At 36.3% G+C, this 21,763-nt stretch overlaps 1 protein-coding gene and 2 long non-coding RNA genes across 5 annotated transcripts; 2 read left to right on the forward strand and 1 right to left on the reverse strand.

Annotated features, from left to right (window-relative positions):
- Window positions 1-848: 848 nt before the first annotated feature.
- LOC126379283 (transcription factor ETV7) lies at window positions 849-20,854 on the forward strand. Of its 2 annotated transcripts, none has more exons than XM_050027992.1 (4): window positions 849-998; window positions 17,762-17,867; window positions 19,786-19,940; window positions 20,642-20,854. In XM_050027992.1, exons 2-4 carry the CDS (start codon window positions 17,786-17,788, stop codon window positions 20,717-20,719), a joined length of 315 nt encoding a protein of 104 aa, XP_049883949.1. In that variant the 5' UTR covers window positions 849-998; window positions 17,762-17,785; the 3' UTR covers window positions 20,720-20,854. The 2 variants fall into 2 exon arrangements, with proteins under 2 accessions (XP_049883949.1, XP_049883948.1); XM_050027991.1 differs by lacking the exon at window positions 849-998 and adding an exon at window positions 7,266-7,513.
- On the forward strand, window positions 12,598-14,126 carry LOC126379302 (uncharacterized). The gene is made up of 5 exons (XR_007568291.1): window positions 12,598-12,791; window positions 13,071-13,135; window positions 13,210-13,401; window positions 13,842-13,907; window positions 13,987-14,126. It is a non-coding gene; the product is annotated as an uncharacterized LOC126379302 (long non-coding RNA).
- On the reverse strand, window positions 13,818-16,724 carry LOC126379301 (uncharacterized). Of its 2 annotated transcripts, XR_007568290.1 has the most exons (4): window positions 16,416-16,724; window positions 15,481-16,046; window positions 15,285-15,372; window positions 13,818-14,983 (listed from the first exon to the last, which is right to left on the reverse strand). It is a non-coding gene; the product is annotated as an uncharacterized LOC126379301 (long non-coding RNA). The 2 variants fall into 2 exon arrangements; XR_007568289.1 differs by having other exon boundaries at window positions 15,285-16,046.
- Window positions 20,855-21,763: the final 909 nt, after the last annotated feature.

A 21,763-nucleotide genomic window follows, 5' to 3' on the forward strand; every position in this document is an offset into this window, starting at 1 on the left:
TTGGTTTTTTGTTTCGATATTATACTGCAGTTGTTGTGATATCTTTGTTTTATTCTTAAAATTACTTACTTACCTAAATTTTCATGGAATAGGCTAATTTCCAACTAGTCAAATCAGTTACTTTTTAATTAACGTCAAAACACGAAATTGCTAATGGAATTTGTATGAAAAAGCACTCTGTGACGTCATAGAAAAACGTGACAAAATGTCGGACTTATTATTACGTTTTTCTTGATTAAAATTCATAAATAAGTTAAATAGAAAAAAAGAAAATGTTTTTCGTTAGTTTTTTAGATCTGTCTTCATTTAGTGATCAGATTTTCATAATTTATCTTGAACCTAGTACACGACCCAATGAAGGACTTTCCAATCGGCGTTCCCCAAAAACACGATAGATGGCGTTGTTAAGTTTTTTCTTCGTTTAAACTTCTAATTTCATAGATAACAATCATATCTTTTATCTTTGTTTTTGAGTATAAATGATGACCCTTTTTATTACACCAAGGTACAATAAACTCCACCTATGAAAAAACAAAAAACTTCCAGCCATTACTATTCTGATCAAAATAAAGAAAGGTAATATAATTTTTAGGTGGTAGCAACATCATTCGATACATAGGTAATGTGATCCAAATATCAAGCAATAATTAGTTTTATGTATATGAATCGTCATTTTTTGCATAACGAACGTCTTTTGTTCTCATCCTGTACGGCTAACCTGCGCAACGTCTTAAAATTTTGTCTCGACCTTTTTATCGATTCTGACGATAATAATTATGTCGCTTTGTCGATTGGAGCTAATATGTGAACCCAAATCGCGTGACACTCATGTTAGGGAATAAACAAACTTATCGATTTCTTCAAAATTTATTGAATCGATCGATAATGTTATCACTGTGCGCGTGTTAGCCATGCTGGTCAAGCCTTAAGAAGACAAGCCTGAAGATGCCCAGTTGGGCGCTAACTTCGGCTCAGAGCGTCGTCTGAGACAAATAGTGGTAAGTCACTAATTAAGTACTTAAGATAAGGAAGGGCCAAGTCTCCTAACACAGACTTTCCCAGTTTAAAGGGGGGCTTAGGTCAACTAGCATTTTAAAAAAAGTTTAAAACGAAAAGTTTTTTTTTAATGGTATCAAATTACCAAATAACTTAATAAATAAGTAACAAGCCGTATTCACCACCTACGGAAACCCAAAAATGCCTCGAATTTTTTTATACCACCCGGCTTTACAAAAACGTAGTAAAATAGAATTAAATTGTAAAATTGCCGTGACCGCCACGTGTTGGCTGACGCAGGAAGCGGCTTGTGCCTCGCAGACGGCTTGAGAAAAAATACAAGGCAGATGTTGACAACAATTTGGGTAGGCATAAGAAAGTTTACGTGTAGCCGAGATTTACGAACACAGACAGACATATTTATATAGTGTTGTATAGAAACAATAGGTGTTAAGAGGTTTTTCTTGCAGCAACTTTTCCTCGACAAGGATAAGTTCAGTGGAGAACAACTATTCTGTAACTCGATGGACAACTGAGATCTGTTAAAAATCAAAACAAAATTATTTTTGTAATCAATTTATTAATAAAAATCGTCTCCTATCGTGTGGATTGTGAGGTGGATTACCGACCTCATCAATCCTGGTTATTTTCGAGGCGACTAAAAACTTAAAGGGCGACTAATTGTTTTGTTACAAATAATTACTTGGCAGCGATTAAATATTATTGCGACAATTATATTAGATGAGCTTCGAAATGCAAGGATTTATAAAAACTCAATAATGGCTGCTACTTTAAGGTAGCAAAAATATTTAACAGGGCCAATAAAATTATAGGTGAGGTATTATAAATAATGACTTGGCGACTAATATTAAGACAGGAGAATTAAAAATATTTTATTGGGAAATATAGGCTTCCATATAAAAATACACTTTCGGGCTGCGATTTGCAAGCACCTAAAAAAATTAAACGGGTACTGTAATTAAGTATTAGGATTCTAATATTTTTGTTTGAGAATCAAAATTTAATGAAAACGGCGCCAAGTGCGCACGCTTAGCAGAGTGCGGGCCGCGGCGCGGGGGGTGGTGTAGGGTTTTATTAGCCAATAGCAAGTGGCGGGCGGTTGTCACGGGATGAAACGATTGCTTGTTATTGTTTACTTGTAATATTTTCACATAAGTGTCATTATACCGAACAACGTTTCAACAATTTTTGAAACGTTGGAAATTCGCGGCACCCCGACACTGCAAATATAGGTTACGAAGGCTATATGGCAGGGGGCGAGCAAAGCGAGCTTGTGACCATCGAGGCCCGAAGGGCCGAGAGGCGGCGGTGAAGACCTTTTAAGGTCAATGATTTTGAAGGTTTATTAACAGTAGTGTAATGTCGGCATAATGATATTTTGGACAAAATGTATTTCGGCCAACCGTAACTTCGGAAAATAGTTTTTCCTACAAATGAAACGTCGGAATAACGAAAAATAACGAACTGTTATTAAGTCAAACGAAACTTAGGCAAATGTGATTTCGGCGAAGTGAAAAAAACCGAAACGAAAATAGTCGAAAAGCTGTCTGTTTAATGAAATTCGGCAGAAAAAGAAATCGAACTTAAGATAGGTAACCGTAGCCACACAAGTATTATTATAAACCAATAATGTTTTTTTGCATGCCAATATTTGCTTTATTTAGACCTCATTAAATGTCGCACATAGTATGATTTATATGGCCTTGTGCATATTTTTTATCACCCCATTTAATTTTATAAACGATCTCATTTTATAATTTATAAAAGCCTATTTATTATATTTTATCCGCCATCAAGTTGTCGCCTAACAATAAATTCAGTTGCTACACAAAAAAATCGCTGCCAATTTAAATGTAAATAAACCTCATAACTTAATATAACTAGTAACTTAATATAAAGCTGCTACTATATGCTTAAAATGCTACTTCACTGTAGTTGCCAACCTATTATTTTTTCTACCCATTTTAATTATTTTTAAAACCCTTAATCACATTAGTTTGTCGCCGCGTTAAATACATGACATTATTTAATACGTTGAAAAAAAAGTGTTTTGACAGCTCTAAGTTGTTTACCGAGTTACAGACAGAATACTTAGGCCTGCTAACAAATAATATTTGTACTATAGTATGAAATGCGAACGCATTTGAAAAAGTTTGTCAACCTCTGCAGTTTTTGCAAACCGGGAGCTGTCAAAAATGTGACAACTATCAACCAGCGGATACGATACGGACTTCCTATTTTACCCAAAGTAAGCTGTTTATCACAAAATCCTTGTTTGTCGCAAGATCTACCCAAAAATAAGATCTATTTTAAACCCAATTTTGTAGCTATTTTAATCCCATTGTTCAAAATAAGAAAAGAAAGTTTTTTCATCGACTTCCCGCCCTTTTTGTTTGTGACATTCGTTTTTTTTACGAAACGTGTGTCGGCAAATGATATCTTTAGTATTGTGCCAGTTTTTTTTTGCCGGAAGGTGTTTTATTGTGGATTTCGGGATATTGTCATAAAATTGTTACATAATACTCTGGTTTTAAGTAAAGATGAGTTTGGGCTACCCCAACAGGATTTCCCGTAAGTAGTAATAATAAAATAATAATAATAAAAAAGTTTATTTAGGTAAAACCTACGACACACGACCTAGTAAGTAAATAGTCAATGCTAACTTTGTGAACGTGCTTTTACTAAAGAGACCGAATACATTTTCTACTTTTTTTTTCTTTATATTTGTAAAGGACCCTTCCTATTGTCCGAACGGAAGTGGCGAAGGCGTAAAGTAAATACATACCTTTACTTAAATATTGGGTAGGCACGTACGTCGCGATGCAGTTCCGGCCAAGTAGTGAACGCGAGGTAAATCTACAGCAAGTCATATAATAAAGAAAACTTTTTATTTTGACGTAATTTATCGTAGATTTGCCGCAAACGCCATTAACTATTTGGCCGGACCAACAGAAGACTAGTGCATAGAATAAAGAATAATACTACGTATAGAACAGCAACTCTCCGCTCCCCACCAGCGGCTGAGCTAGGTTTACCTCACCCCCTCGGTCTTACTTTAGTCTTCAATCGTATGGCGTCAGACGTCACACACACACAGATGCGCGGGTAGGATGGTGTGGTTTTAGGAAATTGGTGGGGCGTAACCATGGCAACCATCGTGACCTTGACACATCTAGCCTGTCAGACAGGTAGGTGTACAGTCATGAGTAATGTACCCACTTTAGGACTCTGTCGCACTAACATATTTGACATTTAGTGAGACTTACAGTGCAATTTGTCAAAAAAGTTAATGTGACATGGTACCAAAGTGTATACATATTAATGCTCATGACCGTAATAAGCTCTTATGCCCAGCTCTGCCCAGGGTGTGACCTACTTAAAAAGAATAAATTAAAGCCAATTTCACAAGAAATCTCGCCAATAAAAATATTTTTAAAAGCTCTTCCAAAATCAAAAAGTCAATTCGAACAGGAAGCACGCAAAAAAATCGCCTCTAACGAGCGGAAGTCCCCTATTCCTAAACAACCGGAAAAAGTTATTTTTTTTTCAACGAACAAAGGATCGGTGCTATTCAACCAGACGGTCGGACGCCAACAATTATTAATATAAAAATATAAAAGACTGACTGTCCGGTGGTAAGTAGAATACTTATTTTGTAAATTGTATGTTTTATTTTTCAATAGGAATTTTGTGTCCATTCCTTCTTTGCTCGGGTCGGTTCTTAAAAAGTATAAAATGTTGCTGATAAAAGAGCCTGCAGATACTTCATTTTATTTAATGTTACTATTTATACCACACTTACGGGGTATAATTTTGCTCAGGCTTTATCAATATTTGTTTTCAACTATATACCTATTTATTAATAACCTAACGTATAGGTAAGTTCGCTGTATCGGGTTTCTAGATCTATTTACTTTATATATTTTGAGAAAAAAAGTTTTTTCGCACCCGCTGCCGATCATTTATTTTTTTATCTACATCACTATTGTACCTACATCACTAGTTATCGTAATGGCCGCCGGAAGTGCATAGTAAACATCACTGTTATGTTAAATAATCGTTGTAAACTCCTTTATTACTCAGACTTCCTTCCAAATTGAAATCTTTATAAATAGACACTCGTAAGATAATATAATGGGGCTTAAACATGGCTGACAAGGAGTGAATGCATAATACAATACACTTCTGTCTACCCCTTTGGGAATACACGCGAGATGCTATTTCATGTTAGCTTTAAATTATAAAATGCTCAGAAATCGGAAAGTCCTTTTTATGTGACTTATAGTAGATTTGCCGCGTATGGCATTCGCTACTAGGCCGGGCAAATGGGAAGCGCTGAGAGCTCTAACCTGATCGGCTCAAAAGCTCGAGCTGTGGTCCAGTGGTTGAGCGTTGGACTCACGATCCGGAGGCCCCGGGTTCGAATCCCGGTGGGGACATATCACAAAAATCACTTTGTGGTCCAAACTAGGGTGATCACCTAATTGTCCGAAAGTAAGATGATCCGTGCTTCAGAAGGCACGTTAAGCCCGTTGGTCCCGGTTACTATTTACTGATGTAAGTGAGTAATCGTTACATGAGCCATGTCAGGGGCCTTTGGCGGCTCAATCATAACTCATAACCCTAAAGAAAAAAAAGAAAAATAAAAGAAAATGTGTAATAAATGTATACCTACTGGTATTCATAATTATTATAATAAGCGTGTTTAGTTCTATAGGTACTTTTTATTGATATTCTATAAACTAATCTATAAAATAAAGTCTCTCTCTCTCTATTTAAGAGCTGCGCTCTTGTCGGTGGAGTAACCGCCATTCCTCTCTTCCTCCCGCCAAAACCTTCACCTCCCGATACGACACGACCTGCACCTTCTCTTTTATTTGTTTCATAAATGTTATCCTAGGTCTACCCCTTCCTCTCTTCCCTTCAATTTTTCCTTCTATAATGTTTGTTATAAATGAATCGTGTCGTATCAGGTGGCCAATCATATTTCCTCTCCGGTTCTCTATAGTCTTCAATATGGTTCTCTTTTCTTCAACTCTTTCCAGCACTTTTTCATTTGACACCATTTCAGTCCAGCTTATACCCTCCATCCTTCGCCAACACCACATCTCAAACGCTTCCAATCTCTCTCTGTCTCTCTGTGTCATAGTCCACGTTTCACTTCCATAGAGTGCAATGCTCCAAATATATGATTTAATAAACCGTTTCCTTATTTTTAATGATATGTTTTTGGTTTTCAAAATGTATTTTTTCCTGTTAAATGCTTGTTTGGCTATTGCAATTCTGGCTATTATGTCTTGTGTGCATCTAGAGTCACTATTTAAAATAAAGTCAAGTGACCAAAATTTGCCCATAATGAAGTTTAAAACAGTTCTTTTATTGTTGTAGGTGAGTTTTCAACAGTTTAGAACGATTTATTTGGGGTTTAAAACGGAAACATTTGTTTAAAACGTTATAAATCGGTTGTCTATAGCCAGCCCACGCCAGCTCAGTCCCATTCCAATCTGTTAGTTTTGTATTAATAACTCCGTAAATTATTTCCTTGCTAAATTAGGTACTTAAACTAATATCCTTACAAAAAAATTCGACCTAATTAAGCAGACAAGGTAAGGAATCTCATATTTCAAGTCACACAAAAAGTCCAAAACTACGTAGGTTAATAATTATTCATCCGCCATTTTTCATAAATTTTGCGCGGGAAACTTATTTAACGAGCGGAAATTCACGTCTCCCTAATTACAGCTCTATTTCAACTTCAAAACATCGATTTTATAAAACAAATATCGATTTAAAAACACCGTAAGTCCATTAAATAGAGATGGTTTTCAAACTTTCATTTTAAAACACTTATTTCCTTTCGAAATCGAAAACATTTCCCGGAAACGATTAGTTTCAAAACGTTTTGAAACCACACGTTGACAGGATACGAAGAATCTATTATCGAGTCTTAAAAACATTCTCTGTTTCTTTCTAATCCGTTATGAATCTCAAAAGAAAGAAAGAGAGAAGAAACGCCCGCATCCGGTCGCAGCGTGCGTTTGCAAATCGCCATTATGGATATAAAATCGTTTTGGCGCCAAGCTGTTACTTTGTATTTCCTACCTTGTGTTAATACACTTATGAGCTATTATTAAACAAAATTCGATGTGTTATATGCTCTTTTGTAATAAGAAATATCGCGCAGACGTCTGCATTCATTCATGTTTCGTACGTTTATCGAAATTCATTCAGTATTTGGATTCTTTCGAGATAGGACGTGCGCTCAAAAACTATAAAAATATCGTAATATTTTACGAGTTTCCGTTTGAAATTGTATACTATTCCACAGCTAAGACTAAATTGTATATAAAATAAATAATAATAATAACTTCTGACTGCGAAAAGTCAAAGTAACTTGTTGACAAAAATATTTTTGTGAGTTTTACAAAACGGATAGGTATTAAAAAGTGCAGTGTAAGCGGTGTGAGTGAAGAGGATTACGTTTTAATATTAAATGGTAAGATTTCCTTAATTATTAGTAAAAAAAAAACATATCTTGCATGCCTCTATCCTTATAGACGTGGGCAGAGCTGCAAGTCATAAATAAGACATTCGAAATCACATAGTAAGTACGTACCTACCTATCTAGTAGTTACCTATTTAAGTCTGCCGGGCATTCGAATCAAGGAGAATAATAATTTACGGTTCAATCCGAATATTCCACTATTACTTAAATAAAAAGAAACATTCGAAGATTCATAATATAAATAATAATAATATGTACATCATATTTTCATTTGAATAAATATTTCAGTTAAAAATCATTCGAATATCGAATTACCGTTCGAATAATTCATTCGAATGCCGAATATTTTTTCGAAAACCATAATAATTAGGCTCAGCACAACCCATTAGTTTTAAATTTGTTTTATTTTTCATACAATAATGATAAATAATTCAATCCGTTTATTGAAAATCAGACCTACCGTCACGAGCATTAATATGTATACACTTTGGTACCATGTCACATTAACTTTTTTGACATATTAAACTGTAAGTCTCACTAAATGTCAAATATGTTAGTGCGACAGAGTCCTAAAGTGGGTACATTATATTGCTCATGACTGTACATACATAAATAAGATCACGCCTATTTTCCGTTGGGGGTAGGCAGAGACCACGGAATTCTACTAACTACGATCCCGACACACCATTCTCGCTTCTTCCAATCTCATCAAAGACTTCATGCATGCTCACCGGTTTACTCTTCACCTGGCCTTATAGGAATCAGCCGCAAATTAAATTCGTTTTTCTTCCAAACAAAGTTAACAAAAATAGCCACATAATTTAAAAGAAAACAATTATTCTCGAAACAATTACAGTAGGTATTCCCAAGACGTTTTCCCGCCATTGTACCACCGGAAGTGAGAGTTGCGCGGGAACTAAACAACAATACAACCGCAATTATTGTAATTTGCAATATGGTGGCGTTTCCGGTGCCTTTTCTCATCATTTTGAGAACCTACATAATTTTGTATTGTTTGGAAACAACTCGTTAAATTGTACTTGGAAGAATTTGTAATACAATAATATTTCATTGCACTTTAAAAAAACACAAAATGAAAAAAAAACGAACGGGTACAAACTATAATTTATTTGTTTTGTGTTTTACGTAGGTTTATATGTCTAATGCTAAAAAGCAATTTCTTCCACGCAACTTTAATGTAAGGAGTACGTGTTGTGTAGCTCAAGAAAAGTAGTAATGTCGGGATCGAAGAAAGAAGGAAAAAAAGAAAATATTTATTCGGCAAAAACACATAATTCAAATTCAAATTCAAAAATATCTTTATTCAGGAGGTAACACAGTCAATTTTTACAAAACGAACGTCTCATCCGTTTAAAACTACTGCAGCTTCTCACAACCTATAGCCGGTATAGGTAATGTATAGCCGGGGAAAAGAAGCTGCAAGAAAAACCTCAGCATTGGGGCCCTAGACGTTCTTAAAAAAAATAAAAATAAACATAAAATATTGGTATAGTATACAATTGAGTAATTTAGACAGTTAATTCCATGCAATCATAATCTTCTAAATAATCACTAACTTTATAATAACCCTTTTTTGTAAAGTTTTTGTTTAACTACTGTCTTAAAACAGTTGAAAGGCAAAAATTACATATTGTTATGTGGTAGTTAGTAATTAACAATAGAATCATATGGAAGCAAATGGTAATCCATAGTCTGCGTATCTCAGTGAGAAATAGGCGTGAGCTTATGCATGAATGTAACCATAATTCGGTTCTTGGTTTGGACTTTTCTGTCCACAATGATAGGGATCCTGATTATGCGTAGCTCAATATCAATAATTAATCATTGCGACCATTGAAATATTCATAAACCGACCCTTATTAGTTTAACAATGCACCATAATGCATCTCCACCGGATAACATAAACATAATAATAAAAAAGAAAAAAAAACGACGTTCCTTTTTTGAATGTTGCGGAAGTGTCGATTTCGATTATGGAACGTCCGTCCGTTTGGCGGGAAGGCGCGCTTCCGTTGCCGGTTTGTGTGAAAAAAATGACGTGTGCGCGGGAAAGAAGTTAAGTGGGCGTTGTGTTACCTTAGTTGGGTTCTGTACAATAAATAATAAGTATTCCTACGTTGCACTATCCTGCTATATCATGTAATATTAAATATCTCCTGTACTCAAGCGTTGCCTGGAAGAGATTGCTACTTAGCACTAAGGCCGCTTATTGTACTCTCGCTATGTGTGTTGTAAAGTATTTGTTTTTGTTAAATGCGGAGGGGGATTTTCTAGCATTAATATGTAAGTATTGTAACTAGTTGCGCTGCTGTGGGAAGTTGAAGTTGGTCTCACGATCGCAAGTCCCGGGTTCGAATCTCGGTGGGAAAACAAAAATCACTATGCGATCCCTAGTTTGGTTAGGACATTACAGGCTGATCACCTGATTGTCCAAAAGTAAAGATGATCCGTGCTTCGGAAGGCGCGTTAAGCCGGACTACTTACTGATGTAAGTAAGTAGTCGTTATGTGAGTCATGTCAGCCTTGGGGTAACAAAAATATCTTTATTTAGTAGGTAACATAGTTACACTTTGAATCGTCATTTTTTACATAAAGAACGTCTCATCCACCTGAAACTACTGCAGCTTCTCCAACCTGTAGATATTTTGATGAAGTTGGTAATCCACCTCATGAGTCCATGACCCACACGATAGAAGAAGACGGATCCCTAACCTGCGCACGAGCAAGCACATGGCTCGGTGCATCCTGACATCTGTCATTGAAGAGCAGCTGTCCATTGTTTATTGCAGTTATAATCTGTCATAAAAACTTTGTCTGAAGAAAGAAAGAGGAAGACCAAGAAGAGCTTACATGGAACAGATTAAAGAGAAGGTGAACGTCGTGTCTTATCAGGAAGTGAAGGATGTCTTTGATAGACAAGAATGGAGAATACTACACCGACAAAAGCGTGGCTCTTGAATCTCCTATCGCGTGGGATATCAGGTGAATTACCAACCTCATCAACCCTGGTGTCAGGGATACTATTGAGCCGCCAAAGGCCCCTGACATGGCTCATGTAACGACTACATATTCACATCAGTAAATAGTAACCGGGACTTACAACTTAATGTGCCTTCCAAAGCACGGATCATCTTACTGTTGGACAATCAGGTGATCAGCCTGTAATGTCCTAACCAAACTAGGGATCACAAAGTGATTTGGTAGGTCCCCACCGGGATTTGAACCCGGGACCTCCGGATCGTGAGCCTAACGCTCAACCACTGGACCACGGAGGCCGTTGTTGATGTGTGCTAATAATACGGGGTTATCCAACAATGATAATGAACTCGGCGGACATCCTCAGATCAGGACATTCACGGCACAAATCAGCCATATTGTGTATTTTGTATTGGTACTGTTGGCATAAAAATGGCCATTGGGAAGACCTGGTAAAAAGAAAGAAGGTTTTTATCTAGGATACGACCTTCGTAGTCTAGTAATTGAGCTTTGGGCTTTCGATCCGGAGGACATATTACGGGCTGATCACCCGATGGTCCGAAAGTAAGATGATCCATGCAAGAAGTCACGTTAAGCCGTTGGTCCCGGTTACTACTTACTGATGTAAGTAAGTAGTCGTTACATGAGTCATATCAGGGGCCTTTGGCGGCTCAATAGTAATCCTGACACCAGGGTTGATGAGGCTGATAGTCCACCTCACAACCCACATGATCCAAATAATCAAGCAATAATTATTTTTATAAGTAGTATATGCCTCTGCGATTACAATATTTTTGAATAAAATGTACCCGAGCAATGAGAAAGTCAGGGGCCTTTGGCGGCTCAATAATAACTTAATAACCCTGACGGCAGGGTTTATGAGGCTGGTATTCCACCTCGCAATCCACACGCTAAGAAAAAAACGTTACAGCGCCATTTATCCTATTTTTTGGGGAACGTGTCGTGGTGTGGCGTTTGTACCTAAATAAACTTTTTTTTTAAAGTCGCTCATTTGATTGCAGACGCTACTTGACCACTCAATTTGCGCGGGAAATCGAAATCCGCCATGGCCGGAAGCCGGATGTGGGACGTCCGCAGTAATGCCGGATTAATGCCGCCATTGTCGCGTTATTGGGGCATTTAATAGGTTGTGTGTATAAAAAAACATAGTATAGTAAAAAAAAAAACAAAATTATTTATTTGCTCATAAAACATGGTACAATAAAGGTTTTACAATACATGTGATGTTTTGTCGCAATTTAGCATGCAAAAATTATATACCAAGCTAACGCAAAATAATAGTCAATATAATCAAATTTAAATAGAATAGAATAGAATTTAAAATTCCTGCACTGCATCATATACCTAATGTTGTTGATTCCGGTACACAATATCTAATTTTAAGTTAAGTTATACCTGTCATTTTTATATCCGCCGAAAAGGAAACGGACGGGTTATCGACAGGCATACAATTTGTGGAACACACGTCAATTTTAGGCAGAAATTAAAAATAACATAATTAAGTTGACATTTTCAAAAAAATAAAAATGCTACACCGACAAGAGCGTGGCTCTTAAATTGATGATGATGAAGTTGACAGCACACGCAAACGTCTTGCATACCAGCATAGAATAAGGAATAAATACTTCGTATATTCGGATTGATGAATGTGGAGGAAGCAAGAGAAGTGTGTCAGGATCGAAGCAAATGGAATTCTATAGTATCTGCTTACTCCGGTGGGAAATAGGCGTGAGTTTATGTTATGTACTTCGTATAGAACGGCAACTCACCGCTCGCCATCAGCAGTTGTGCTAGGTTTACCTCACCCCCCTCGGCCTTACTTCAGTCTTCAATCATAACATAACATACATACATACATACATAACATAAACAACCTATATACGTCCCACTGCTGGGCACATACATACATAAATAGTCTATATTATAATGTCCCACTGCTGGGCACAGGCCTCTCCTCAATCAACCGGAGGGGGTAACATAACATAACAAATACTTTATTGCACAAACAGGAAAATATAAACAGACATCATACAATTTATAATTTGACTGCCTAATATCAGTATGTCGATTCTGTAGATCTCGAACAATAACTCGCTTATCACTTCGACGCTCACTTACACTTCGCATTCGATCTCACCTGACCTTGATTTGGTATTCTGTAAACATCACTAGCTCACTTGCGAAGTGAAGTGAGCTTCGATATATCTTTCGAGTTACTAGTGATTGGCGCTTAATGAGAAGATACCAATCGGTAATTACCGATTTATTGTTTTTAGCTAAAATAATGAAATTCTGCCAAAGAACTATAATTTGGATGATTTTATTCACGTTTCTGTACTCGAATTTAAATTACTCAAGCCTTAATAAGTTAAATTATAATATTTTTAATCATAAACTTAATTCTTTTGGATGAATGAGCATTGAGTCTATGCTTACATTTTTATAACTCAAAGCTAAAAAAAAGTTTTGTACGAATGTTTGAAAACAAAGTTGAGGAATTTCAAGTGCATTTATAATAATATGTTTTAAGTGGTTTGGTGCATAGATTGTGGTGTTTTGGCTGCGTGTGGACATATTTTGAAACGGGATAATGAAGTAAGTTTATTCCTTTACTTAAATTAATCTCTTGGAATTATTTTGTTTTGTAACAATAACAAAAATCTTTTCAGTGTAAGCAAGCGCTCATCCCATCTGTCCTTTGCCCTAATAGAAGCAATGATTGACTTCCTGGAGAGAAACCCAGATCTGGCAAAGGGTTTTTCAAAAACTCAATATGCCAGAGAGTGGAGCACTAGGAAATTTTGTCATAGCGGCTCAATAATACGGGTGGGACGATTAAAACATACAAGCAGTGGACCAAAGTGAGTATGTTAATATTAATTTTTCTTGTCCGAATTACTGTTCTTGAAGCATTTCAAATGTAAAAAAAAAAAAATTGAATTTCAACCTAGCTTGTTTATTGAGTTTGTCAATCTCTCTGCAATTTATTCATTAACAATGTACCTACTAACGCATTCTAAACACTTAAACTTATATACTTCGGTCTGAGTAAAAACGTGCCGTTAAAAAAAAAGTAGCAGCACAGGCTGCAGCTAGATATAGGACTGGTGGTGGGGTAGAGGATGTAGCTGAACTTGCATTGGAGGAACGGATAGTGGCTATGGGTATAGGGGTTCAGGGTTTGGTACTGGAGATGCCCACTGGGAATCCAGCTATTTTTAGTCAGAGTTTTATTAAATTAGGTGTGTTCGTCGTTATTATACTAAAATAATAGTAATAAAGTACATGATTTTATTTTCAGCAATCAGACCCAATACAATTGGTTCCCCAGCCTCCCTCTTTAATACAAAGCAGTGGACATTCAGAAGTACGTATTTCAGTTTATTTGATCTAATGTTATTTTGACTACATTGATGTGCTGAAATAAACTACTATTACTCTTACAGATTTCAGTGAGTTGAAGAGCAGCAGTTAGAAATTCGGCGGCCCAATGCACCGGTCAAGGCGAGCATGATGAAGCACAGCATTGAGAGAGACGGAATTGCCGCTAACGCTGTGGCGGCAGTGGAGGAAGAATTAAATGCGCTAGCAGAATCTATTAGGTTGAACTGTGGTCAAATAAATAAGTATTTAAATTGTAATTTTATATTTTCAAGTTTTAAAGTAGATTTTATTATACGTTATATTATTATTATTCGTTATTTCTTTTCTGGTTTTACTTATATTACAATCTTTTTTTTTCAATGTTCTTATGTACTAAATATAAATAATAATATAAAACCGTTATTTATTCATAAAATACAATTTTGAAGTTAATAGCAGACCCTAAAGTAATAATAGCCTATTATATACAATTTTATTGTATAACATTACACAAAGTAGGTAATTCTATATGATAACAACACACTCACTATAATACCTATACCTCTAAATTACCTGTTATTCCTTAGTATGTACTATAACTAGATCTACATAGATAATTAAAATATTTAGTCCTAAGGTTCTGTTACTCTTCTCACACTGAGGTGGAGTTAACGTCGACGCGATCACCACAATCTATTCACAAGATCTTTGACTTTTTTTTCTTTGTCCTTTGAGGCCTTTGCGACCGTCCAACATTTAAATCATCATGATTTGGCATGTTGCCTTCTCTGTGTCGCGGCTGCCACCTGAGCTTCCTTTAGGTTTTCATCTTCAGTCAAATTAACTACCTCCATTCCAGCCCGGTTGAACACGTTATGCAGAATACAACATGCATTGCAACTTTATCAGGATGATAGTCTAGGACCCTGTGTACTAACAAACACCTGAAGCGTCTTTTCAACAAACCATTTGGCGTTCTACGGAGTTGCGCAAGCATGTTATAATATGTTTCAGGTGTATTGTCTGGGGCATTATTTATAGGTGTCATAAGGTTAGCCCGCTCAGCATATCCAGAACCACCTGAAATATATGAAGAATACAACTTTATTACTAAATATTTAAACCAATTGTTAGTAAGGAATTTCTTACTAATAAAACTGAAACGTAAGTTTGTTGCTGCTTTTACAGAATTATACAATAGACCACGAGAAATGTTGCATTTAGATAGTTGATGAATGGTCTAGAAAAGAATTTCAGTTAGATACTCTGTATCCTATTAAATAAATCTAAAAACTTTTTTAATAGATTTGTTAAGGGCCAACTTATAATTATTTTTATCACTTTTATAAATATATTATATCTTTACTAAAGAAAAACTTACCAAAGAAAACAATTTCTTCACCAGCATTTATCAAAGGCCCTAAGTGATCTCTTACATCTTCATTAAAAATAAAACTGTCATCTGTAATCTAAAAAATAGGTACTTAGTCTAAGATTAGGGAGATGATCATCAAATAATAATTTGAGTACCTCTAAGATGTTTGATCAAGCGGGACAAGAGATTCTAATTCACTTACCAATTGCACATGATATTTTTTCAATTGACAACATTTCAAATTTTTAAGCCGTGGTTTTTTTGTGCTATTTCGAAAGTACTTGTTTAAATAGAAGACACGTATTTTTTCTTTTCAAGATTTTTCCACTAGAAGTTACAAAAAATATTTTTTGAAAATTGGATTCTGCCATTGATAGAATGAAGGCAGTATAATGTAATGTACCTTTGCATGCGTATTTAAAACAAGTCGCAAACAAAGTGTCATGTTATGTATGACATTTACTTTTTTTATAATTTTTATGTAAAGGTCTGAACTTATTATGCCTTCCTCTTCTGACCTCGTGGATTTTTCAATATATTTCTATTATTACTGAATTAAAAAATCTGAAAAAATGTGTTTTGTGTAAATCATAGAAATATCTCGAAATGGTTTTCGATTTAAGGCACCTTAGTAAAAATGAAATGTTGTCAATTGCACATCCTAGCATGATCATTCTTACGACAGAAGAAGCGCTCTTCATGCTCAGCCGGTCTTTTTAAGTTATGATAGTGCCATCAATGCTGCCAATGATGAATTTTTCATGAAACCTGTAATTCAATACAAGAAAGTAGATAGTGGGTACTCATATTAGGGTTTCATCGCATGTTTTATCACAAAAATCTTCAAATATAAATCTCCTCTTTAATATTTGTCTTTCTTGTATATTTTGGGGAAACCTTATATACTTTTTCAACATGTTCGGATTGTTGAGTACCTTAACCACTTTGTTTATGCAGCAGGATGCAGATGTTTGGGACAAATAGGTCCGAACATTTTCTTTTATTAGTAGCTGCCACTAGCCAAAAATGACAAGGTACACAATATGTGTGGAATAGTATGCTATCAATCTATTTTAACAAAATAACGATAATTTATTTGATAGGTAGTAGGTATTAGAAGATAGGTAATTTTCTCACCTTAATACGAGTTGTAAGTCCTTTTCTTCGACGTTTCGTACTTTTTTATTATAGGGAGCAACTCAAGCTCGAGTTGGTCGATTAATTGCTTCGAAAGACTTTATACGCTGACATAGTTATCATCTCGGGTCAATAGAGACAAACTACGAATTTCATAGGCTTGTCGACGCAACTCAAAATTGTCCAAAGTATGAGCTTCCTCTAATAAACACTTTAATAAAAACATTTGAGCGATTTTCATCAGAAGAAACATGTACACTAGCACCAGATAAAATACTACACTAAAGTTTTTTAAACATTAATCTGTTAAATTACCTTAATTGAAACTTATTGAGTCTTATTACTACTTATTAGATACGATATCACCAGCAAATAACTAAGAAACGTATAGATTTCACTCGACGAACATCAACTTTTTATTTGACAGATCAAATCGAGTTCGTAAGTGAAGTGAATAGCGAAGTGAACGGGGAATCACCCTTACAGAATGCGGATACATCTGTCATCTCATACTAAAAACGTCAAAATCTCGCATCAACTTTAGTTCGACTCGCTGCCGTACTCGCAACTGTGTCGCTAGTGTACATTCAACTTAAGTACATGTCTTACAGAATGCCAAAACAAAAACTCACCGCGGATTCAGATGCGAGTTTCAAAAATTACCTTACAGAATTGCACTGCAGTTCCCAGACAGTTAATCCCATGCATTCATATCTTCTTAATAATCAATAACCTTATAATAACTTTTTTAACACGTTCATTGTGTATGAACCACATATGTCCCATATGTGGGGCACTAGGGAAAATCCGACGGGAGGCTTTTCAGATTGTTTTTTTTTCCTTGCCATAGTGTGTCTGTGTACATAAATCCCAATGTGTTTATCGAAAAATAACATTGCACGTGAGGGGTTGATGTCTAATTTTCAATTACACAATGAACGAGTTAAGTTTAAAGTTCTTGTTTGAACTTCGTAACCAAACCACCACCACTATACCACGTACCATACCATGCCATTCTCGGTCCCGGGTTCGAATCCCGGTGGGGACATATCACAAAAATCACTTTGTGATCCCTAGTTTAGTTAGGACAATACATGATCACCTGATTGTCCAAAAGTATGATCATTCATGCTTCGGAAGGCACGTTCAGCCTTTATCCCGGCTACTACTTACTGATGTAAGTAAGTAATAACGATTACTTGACATGAGCCATGTCAGGGGCCTTTGGCGGCTTTAAAATAAGCCTGACACCAGGGTTGCTGAGATTGTTAATCCACCTCACAACCCATACGATAGAAGAAGACCATACCATATTCGAAGCTATAAAATTTTCTTTTCTATTACAGACCTATCAAACCTGCCTCTTTGAGATGCCGACGGCCCGAGTGCCGCCCGCTGGGACCTGCTGGGACCCGGACCTCAAGCTGCTCGCTGATGATGACCTGCCTCTAGGTAAGAATAAGATTTCATGATTGAAAAGATGTCGCAAAAAAGTCTATTCGCAGAATGACTAGTCGCAAAATCTATTCGCAAAATGACTAGTCTCAATGTTTATTCGCAGAATGTCTAATCGCAAAGTCTATTCGCAGAATGACTAGTTGCAAAGTGTATTCGCAGAATGTCTAGTCGCAAAATCTATTCGCAGAATGACTAGTCGCAAAGTCTATTCGCAGAATGACTAGTCGCAAAATCTATTCGCAGAATGACTAGTCGCAATGTCTGTTCACAGAATGATTAGTTGCAAAGTCTATTCGCAGAATGACTAGTCGCAATGTCTTTTCACAGAATGATTAGTGGCAAAGTCTATTCGCAGAATAACTAGTAGCAAAGTGTATTCGCAGAATGACTAAGTAGTCGCAAAGTGTATTCGCAGAATGACTAGTCGCAAATTCTATTCGCAGAATGACTAGTCGCAATGTCTGTTAACAGAATGATTAGTTGCAAAGTCTATTCGCAGAATGACTAGCGCGCAAAACCTATTTGCAGAATGACTAGTCGCAATGTTTATTCGCAGAATGAGTAGTCGCAAAGACTACTCGTAGAATAAACGCGCTAGCGCTAACACGCATTATAACAACTAGTATAATGTATTTTCGCAAAATGACCATTCGCTAAAATCTACTACTTATTTTTAGTCAGAAAATCATTTTTTAAATTATTATACCAAGCTTGATTGGATATAAGTAGCAACTTATTTTTGCATTGTTTTAAGTTTACGCGGTTATTATCATAATTAAAGCACATAACAACGGGTTCTTACCGCGTTTAATGGGGATATGAGACTCAGAAACAAGCGGCAAAGAAAGAGGGTAGACAAATATGTCTTCCCGTAGAAAATTATGGATCTACCTATTCCACTCCAATCTCATCAGTCATCCCGTGATCATGGCACTTGCAACAGTGTCGAAATATCTGGAGTCTCATATCCCCATTTAAACGCGGTAAGAACCCGTTATTATGTGCTTTAACTTATTTTTGTACTTACCTTACCTCGAGTTTACTCCAGTAAGAAATGACGTCATAATTTTCGTATTATTAAGTTGGCAGTATGACATGCTCGACTCCAGTGAGTAAAGTCCTCAAGTCGAGTCTTATCTTAGATACCAAAATGAATGAATCATTGTTATTCATTGTTTTAAGTTTACGCGGTTATTAGCCCCGATTCCTGGAGACACCGCCTAATTTTATTTTAATTTATATCCGTCATTTTCATATCCGTCGAAAAGGAAAGGGACGGATGATTCACAGCTCTTAATTTTAGGAAGAATGAGTAAATGAATGTGTCGGGTTATTGACTGATGTAAAATTTTTAGACGGTTGGTTTAGATTTGTGCTTAAAATTGACGTGTGTTCCATAAATTTTATGCTTGTCGATTACCCGTCCCTTTCCTTTTCGGCGGATAAGAAAATGACTGATATAACTTAAAATAAAATTAGATGGTATTTACAGGAATTAGCACCATTATCATAATTAAAGCACATAAGAGAGTCGGGAGGGTCGGGAGTCTCATATCCCCATTTAAACGCGGTAAGAACCCGTTATTATGTGCTTTAATTATCATTATTATTTGTACACATTTTATACTGCATGAAGAAATAGGTTATAGATTTGGTATATTTGGTATGACTTTGTTGAATATAATAATTATTAGGGAGCGGGAAAATAAAATGCGTCTTTCATCGTTACTCCATTTTTGTATCTCTTTTATTTGGCGTTGGTTACCAGCGCCATCTGTTGGTTCTTTTGGTTACTACTTTACAATTTTTCCCATCATAAAATAAAATTGTTACAATAGGTTTGCGCTAGATGGCGCTTGTCTGTGACGCTGCTTGTATGGAAAATAAAGAAATCTTATATTTTCCCCCACAGACCCTCGCACGTGGGGACGCGCGGAGGTTGCACGCTGGGTGTCCAAGCGGGGTGGGCTGCCGGAGCGGTTCCCCATGAACGGGAAGGCCCTCTGTCTTATGTCACGTGACATGTTCGCCGCGAGAGTGCCTCACAGCGGACACCAGCTGCATCAGGTAAAAATAAAACTATTTTTAGAGACCTATCAGTCGCCGACTAGTCAAGAAACTCACGCCTATTTCCCACAGGGGTAAGCAGAGACTATAAATCAGAAATCAGAATCATTTATTCAACGTAATTATCATGGATAAACTTGTTGAAGGTCAATGTAACATTTTTGAATTTACGTCATTTCGCAATGTGTTATGGCTGAGGAGAGGAAATGACAAGAAACTGCAACAGCAACACATCTTTTAAATCAATGAGGTTATACATTATAAGTTATTTAATAACTAGATGAACATTTTTATCTTTTAGATATTTAATTAATAATCGTAGCTTCACATGAGCTTTTAATTCCTTTGCCTCGATCCTGATACACTTCCCTTGCTTCCTTGCTTGATGAATGTGGATCAATCGTAGGCGTATTTCATAATCGATTTAGGCATATTTTTTTTTATAATTTGTCATTTAAGTACTCTTCAACGGCTTAACATGCCTTCAGACGTACGGAATCTTATTTATTTTTTAAAAGAACGTCTAGGGCCCTGTGCCGAGGTTTTCCTTGCAGCCTCTTTTCCCCGGCTATACAGGTTGTGAGAAGCTGCAGTAGTTTTAGGCGGATGAGACGTTCGTTATGTAAAACTTGACGATTCAAAGTGTAACTATGTTACCTACTGAATAAAGATATTTGTAATAAAATACTTGTTTATTACAGGACTTCCGGAGAAGACTCGCGAAGGCGTTAGCTCTTCAGGAGCTGATAGAGAAGCTTACATCAAAATCAGTCCAGTAGTTTAGTAACCAAACCTCCTAGTGTTTAGTTCCTATAAATTTATTTGTATATTTTTGTATTAGTTTTAGTTAGTCTCATCATCATCAATTTAAGAGCCACGCTCTTGTCGGTGTAGCATTTTCCATTCCAGTCTATCAAAGGCCAATTCCTTGACTTCCCTATAAGACACGACGTTAACCTTTTCTTTAATCTGTTCCATGTAAGCTCTTCTTGGTCTTCCCCTTCCTCTCTTTCCTTCTAGCTTTCCTTCTATGATGTTTTTAATGAATTCGTCGTGTCTTATTAGGTGTCCAATCATCTTGCCTCTTCTGTCCTCAATAATTCTCAGTATTTGTCTCTTTTCCCTTACTCTTAGTTAGTCTACACAATTTAATTATAGTTCGACACCCCGCGTGATAACCTTGTTCCGACAAAGTGTTACTTATAACCTAGTGTGACGGGTTTGAATTCCAGCTCAGGCTTTTAACCAATTCTTCCATCGTCCGGGTTGTGAAGTGGATTATTACTGAGCCGCCAAAGGCCTGACATGGCTCATGTAACGATTACTCACTTACATCAGTAAGTAGTAACCGGGACCAACGGCTTAAAGTGCCTTCCGTAGCACGAATCATCTTACTTTCGGACAATCAGGTGAACAGCCTGTAATGTCCTAACCAAACTAGGGTCACAAAGTGATTTGTCCCCACCGGGATTCCAACCCGGGACCTCTGGATCCGATTGAAACTTGGCAGAAATATTACGATGATTGTAATAAAAAGAGAAAGTGTTTTGTCAGGTCTCTGCCTACCCCGATAGGGAACAGGCGTGATCATAATGTGCATGTAAAAATAATACCTAGTGGGATGAGGTCAGTATTGTATTTTTTTTTTGTATTACATACATACATACATAAACTCACGCCCGTAATCCCTAATGGGGTGGGCAGAGCCACAAGTAATCAAAGACAACTTGCAGCCACTGTTGATACGAAGAGTTTTTTGTATTACTTCTAGTCAAATTGTAAATAAAGAATTATAAAATCATTATGCTTATTTTTTGACTAAC

This window comes from Pectinophora gossypiella, chromosome 28 (assembly GCF_024362695.1).
Source record: "Pectinophora gossypiella chromosome 28, ilPecGoss1.1, whole genome shotgun sequence".
Classification (NCBI taxonomy): domain Eukaryota; kingdom Metazoa; phylum Arthropoda; class Insecta; order Lepidoptera; family Gelechiidae; genus Pectinophora; species Pectinophora gossypiella.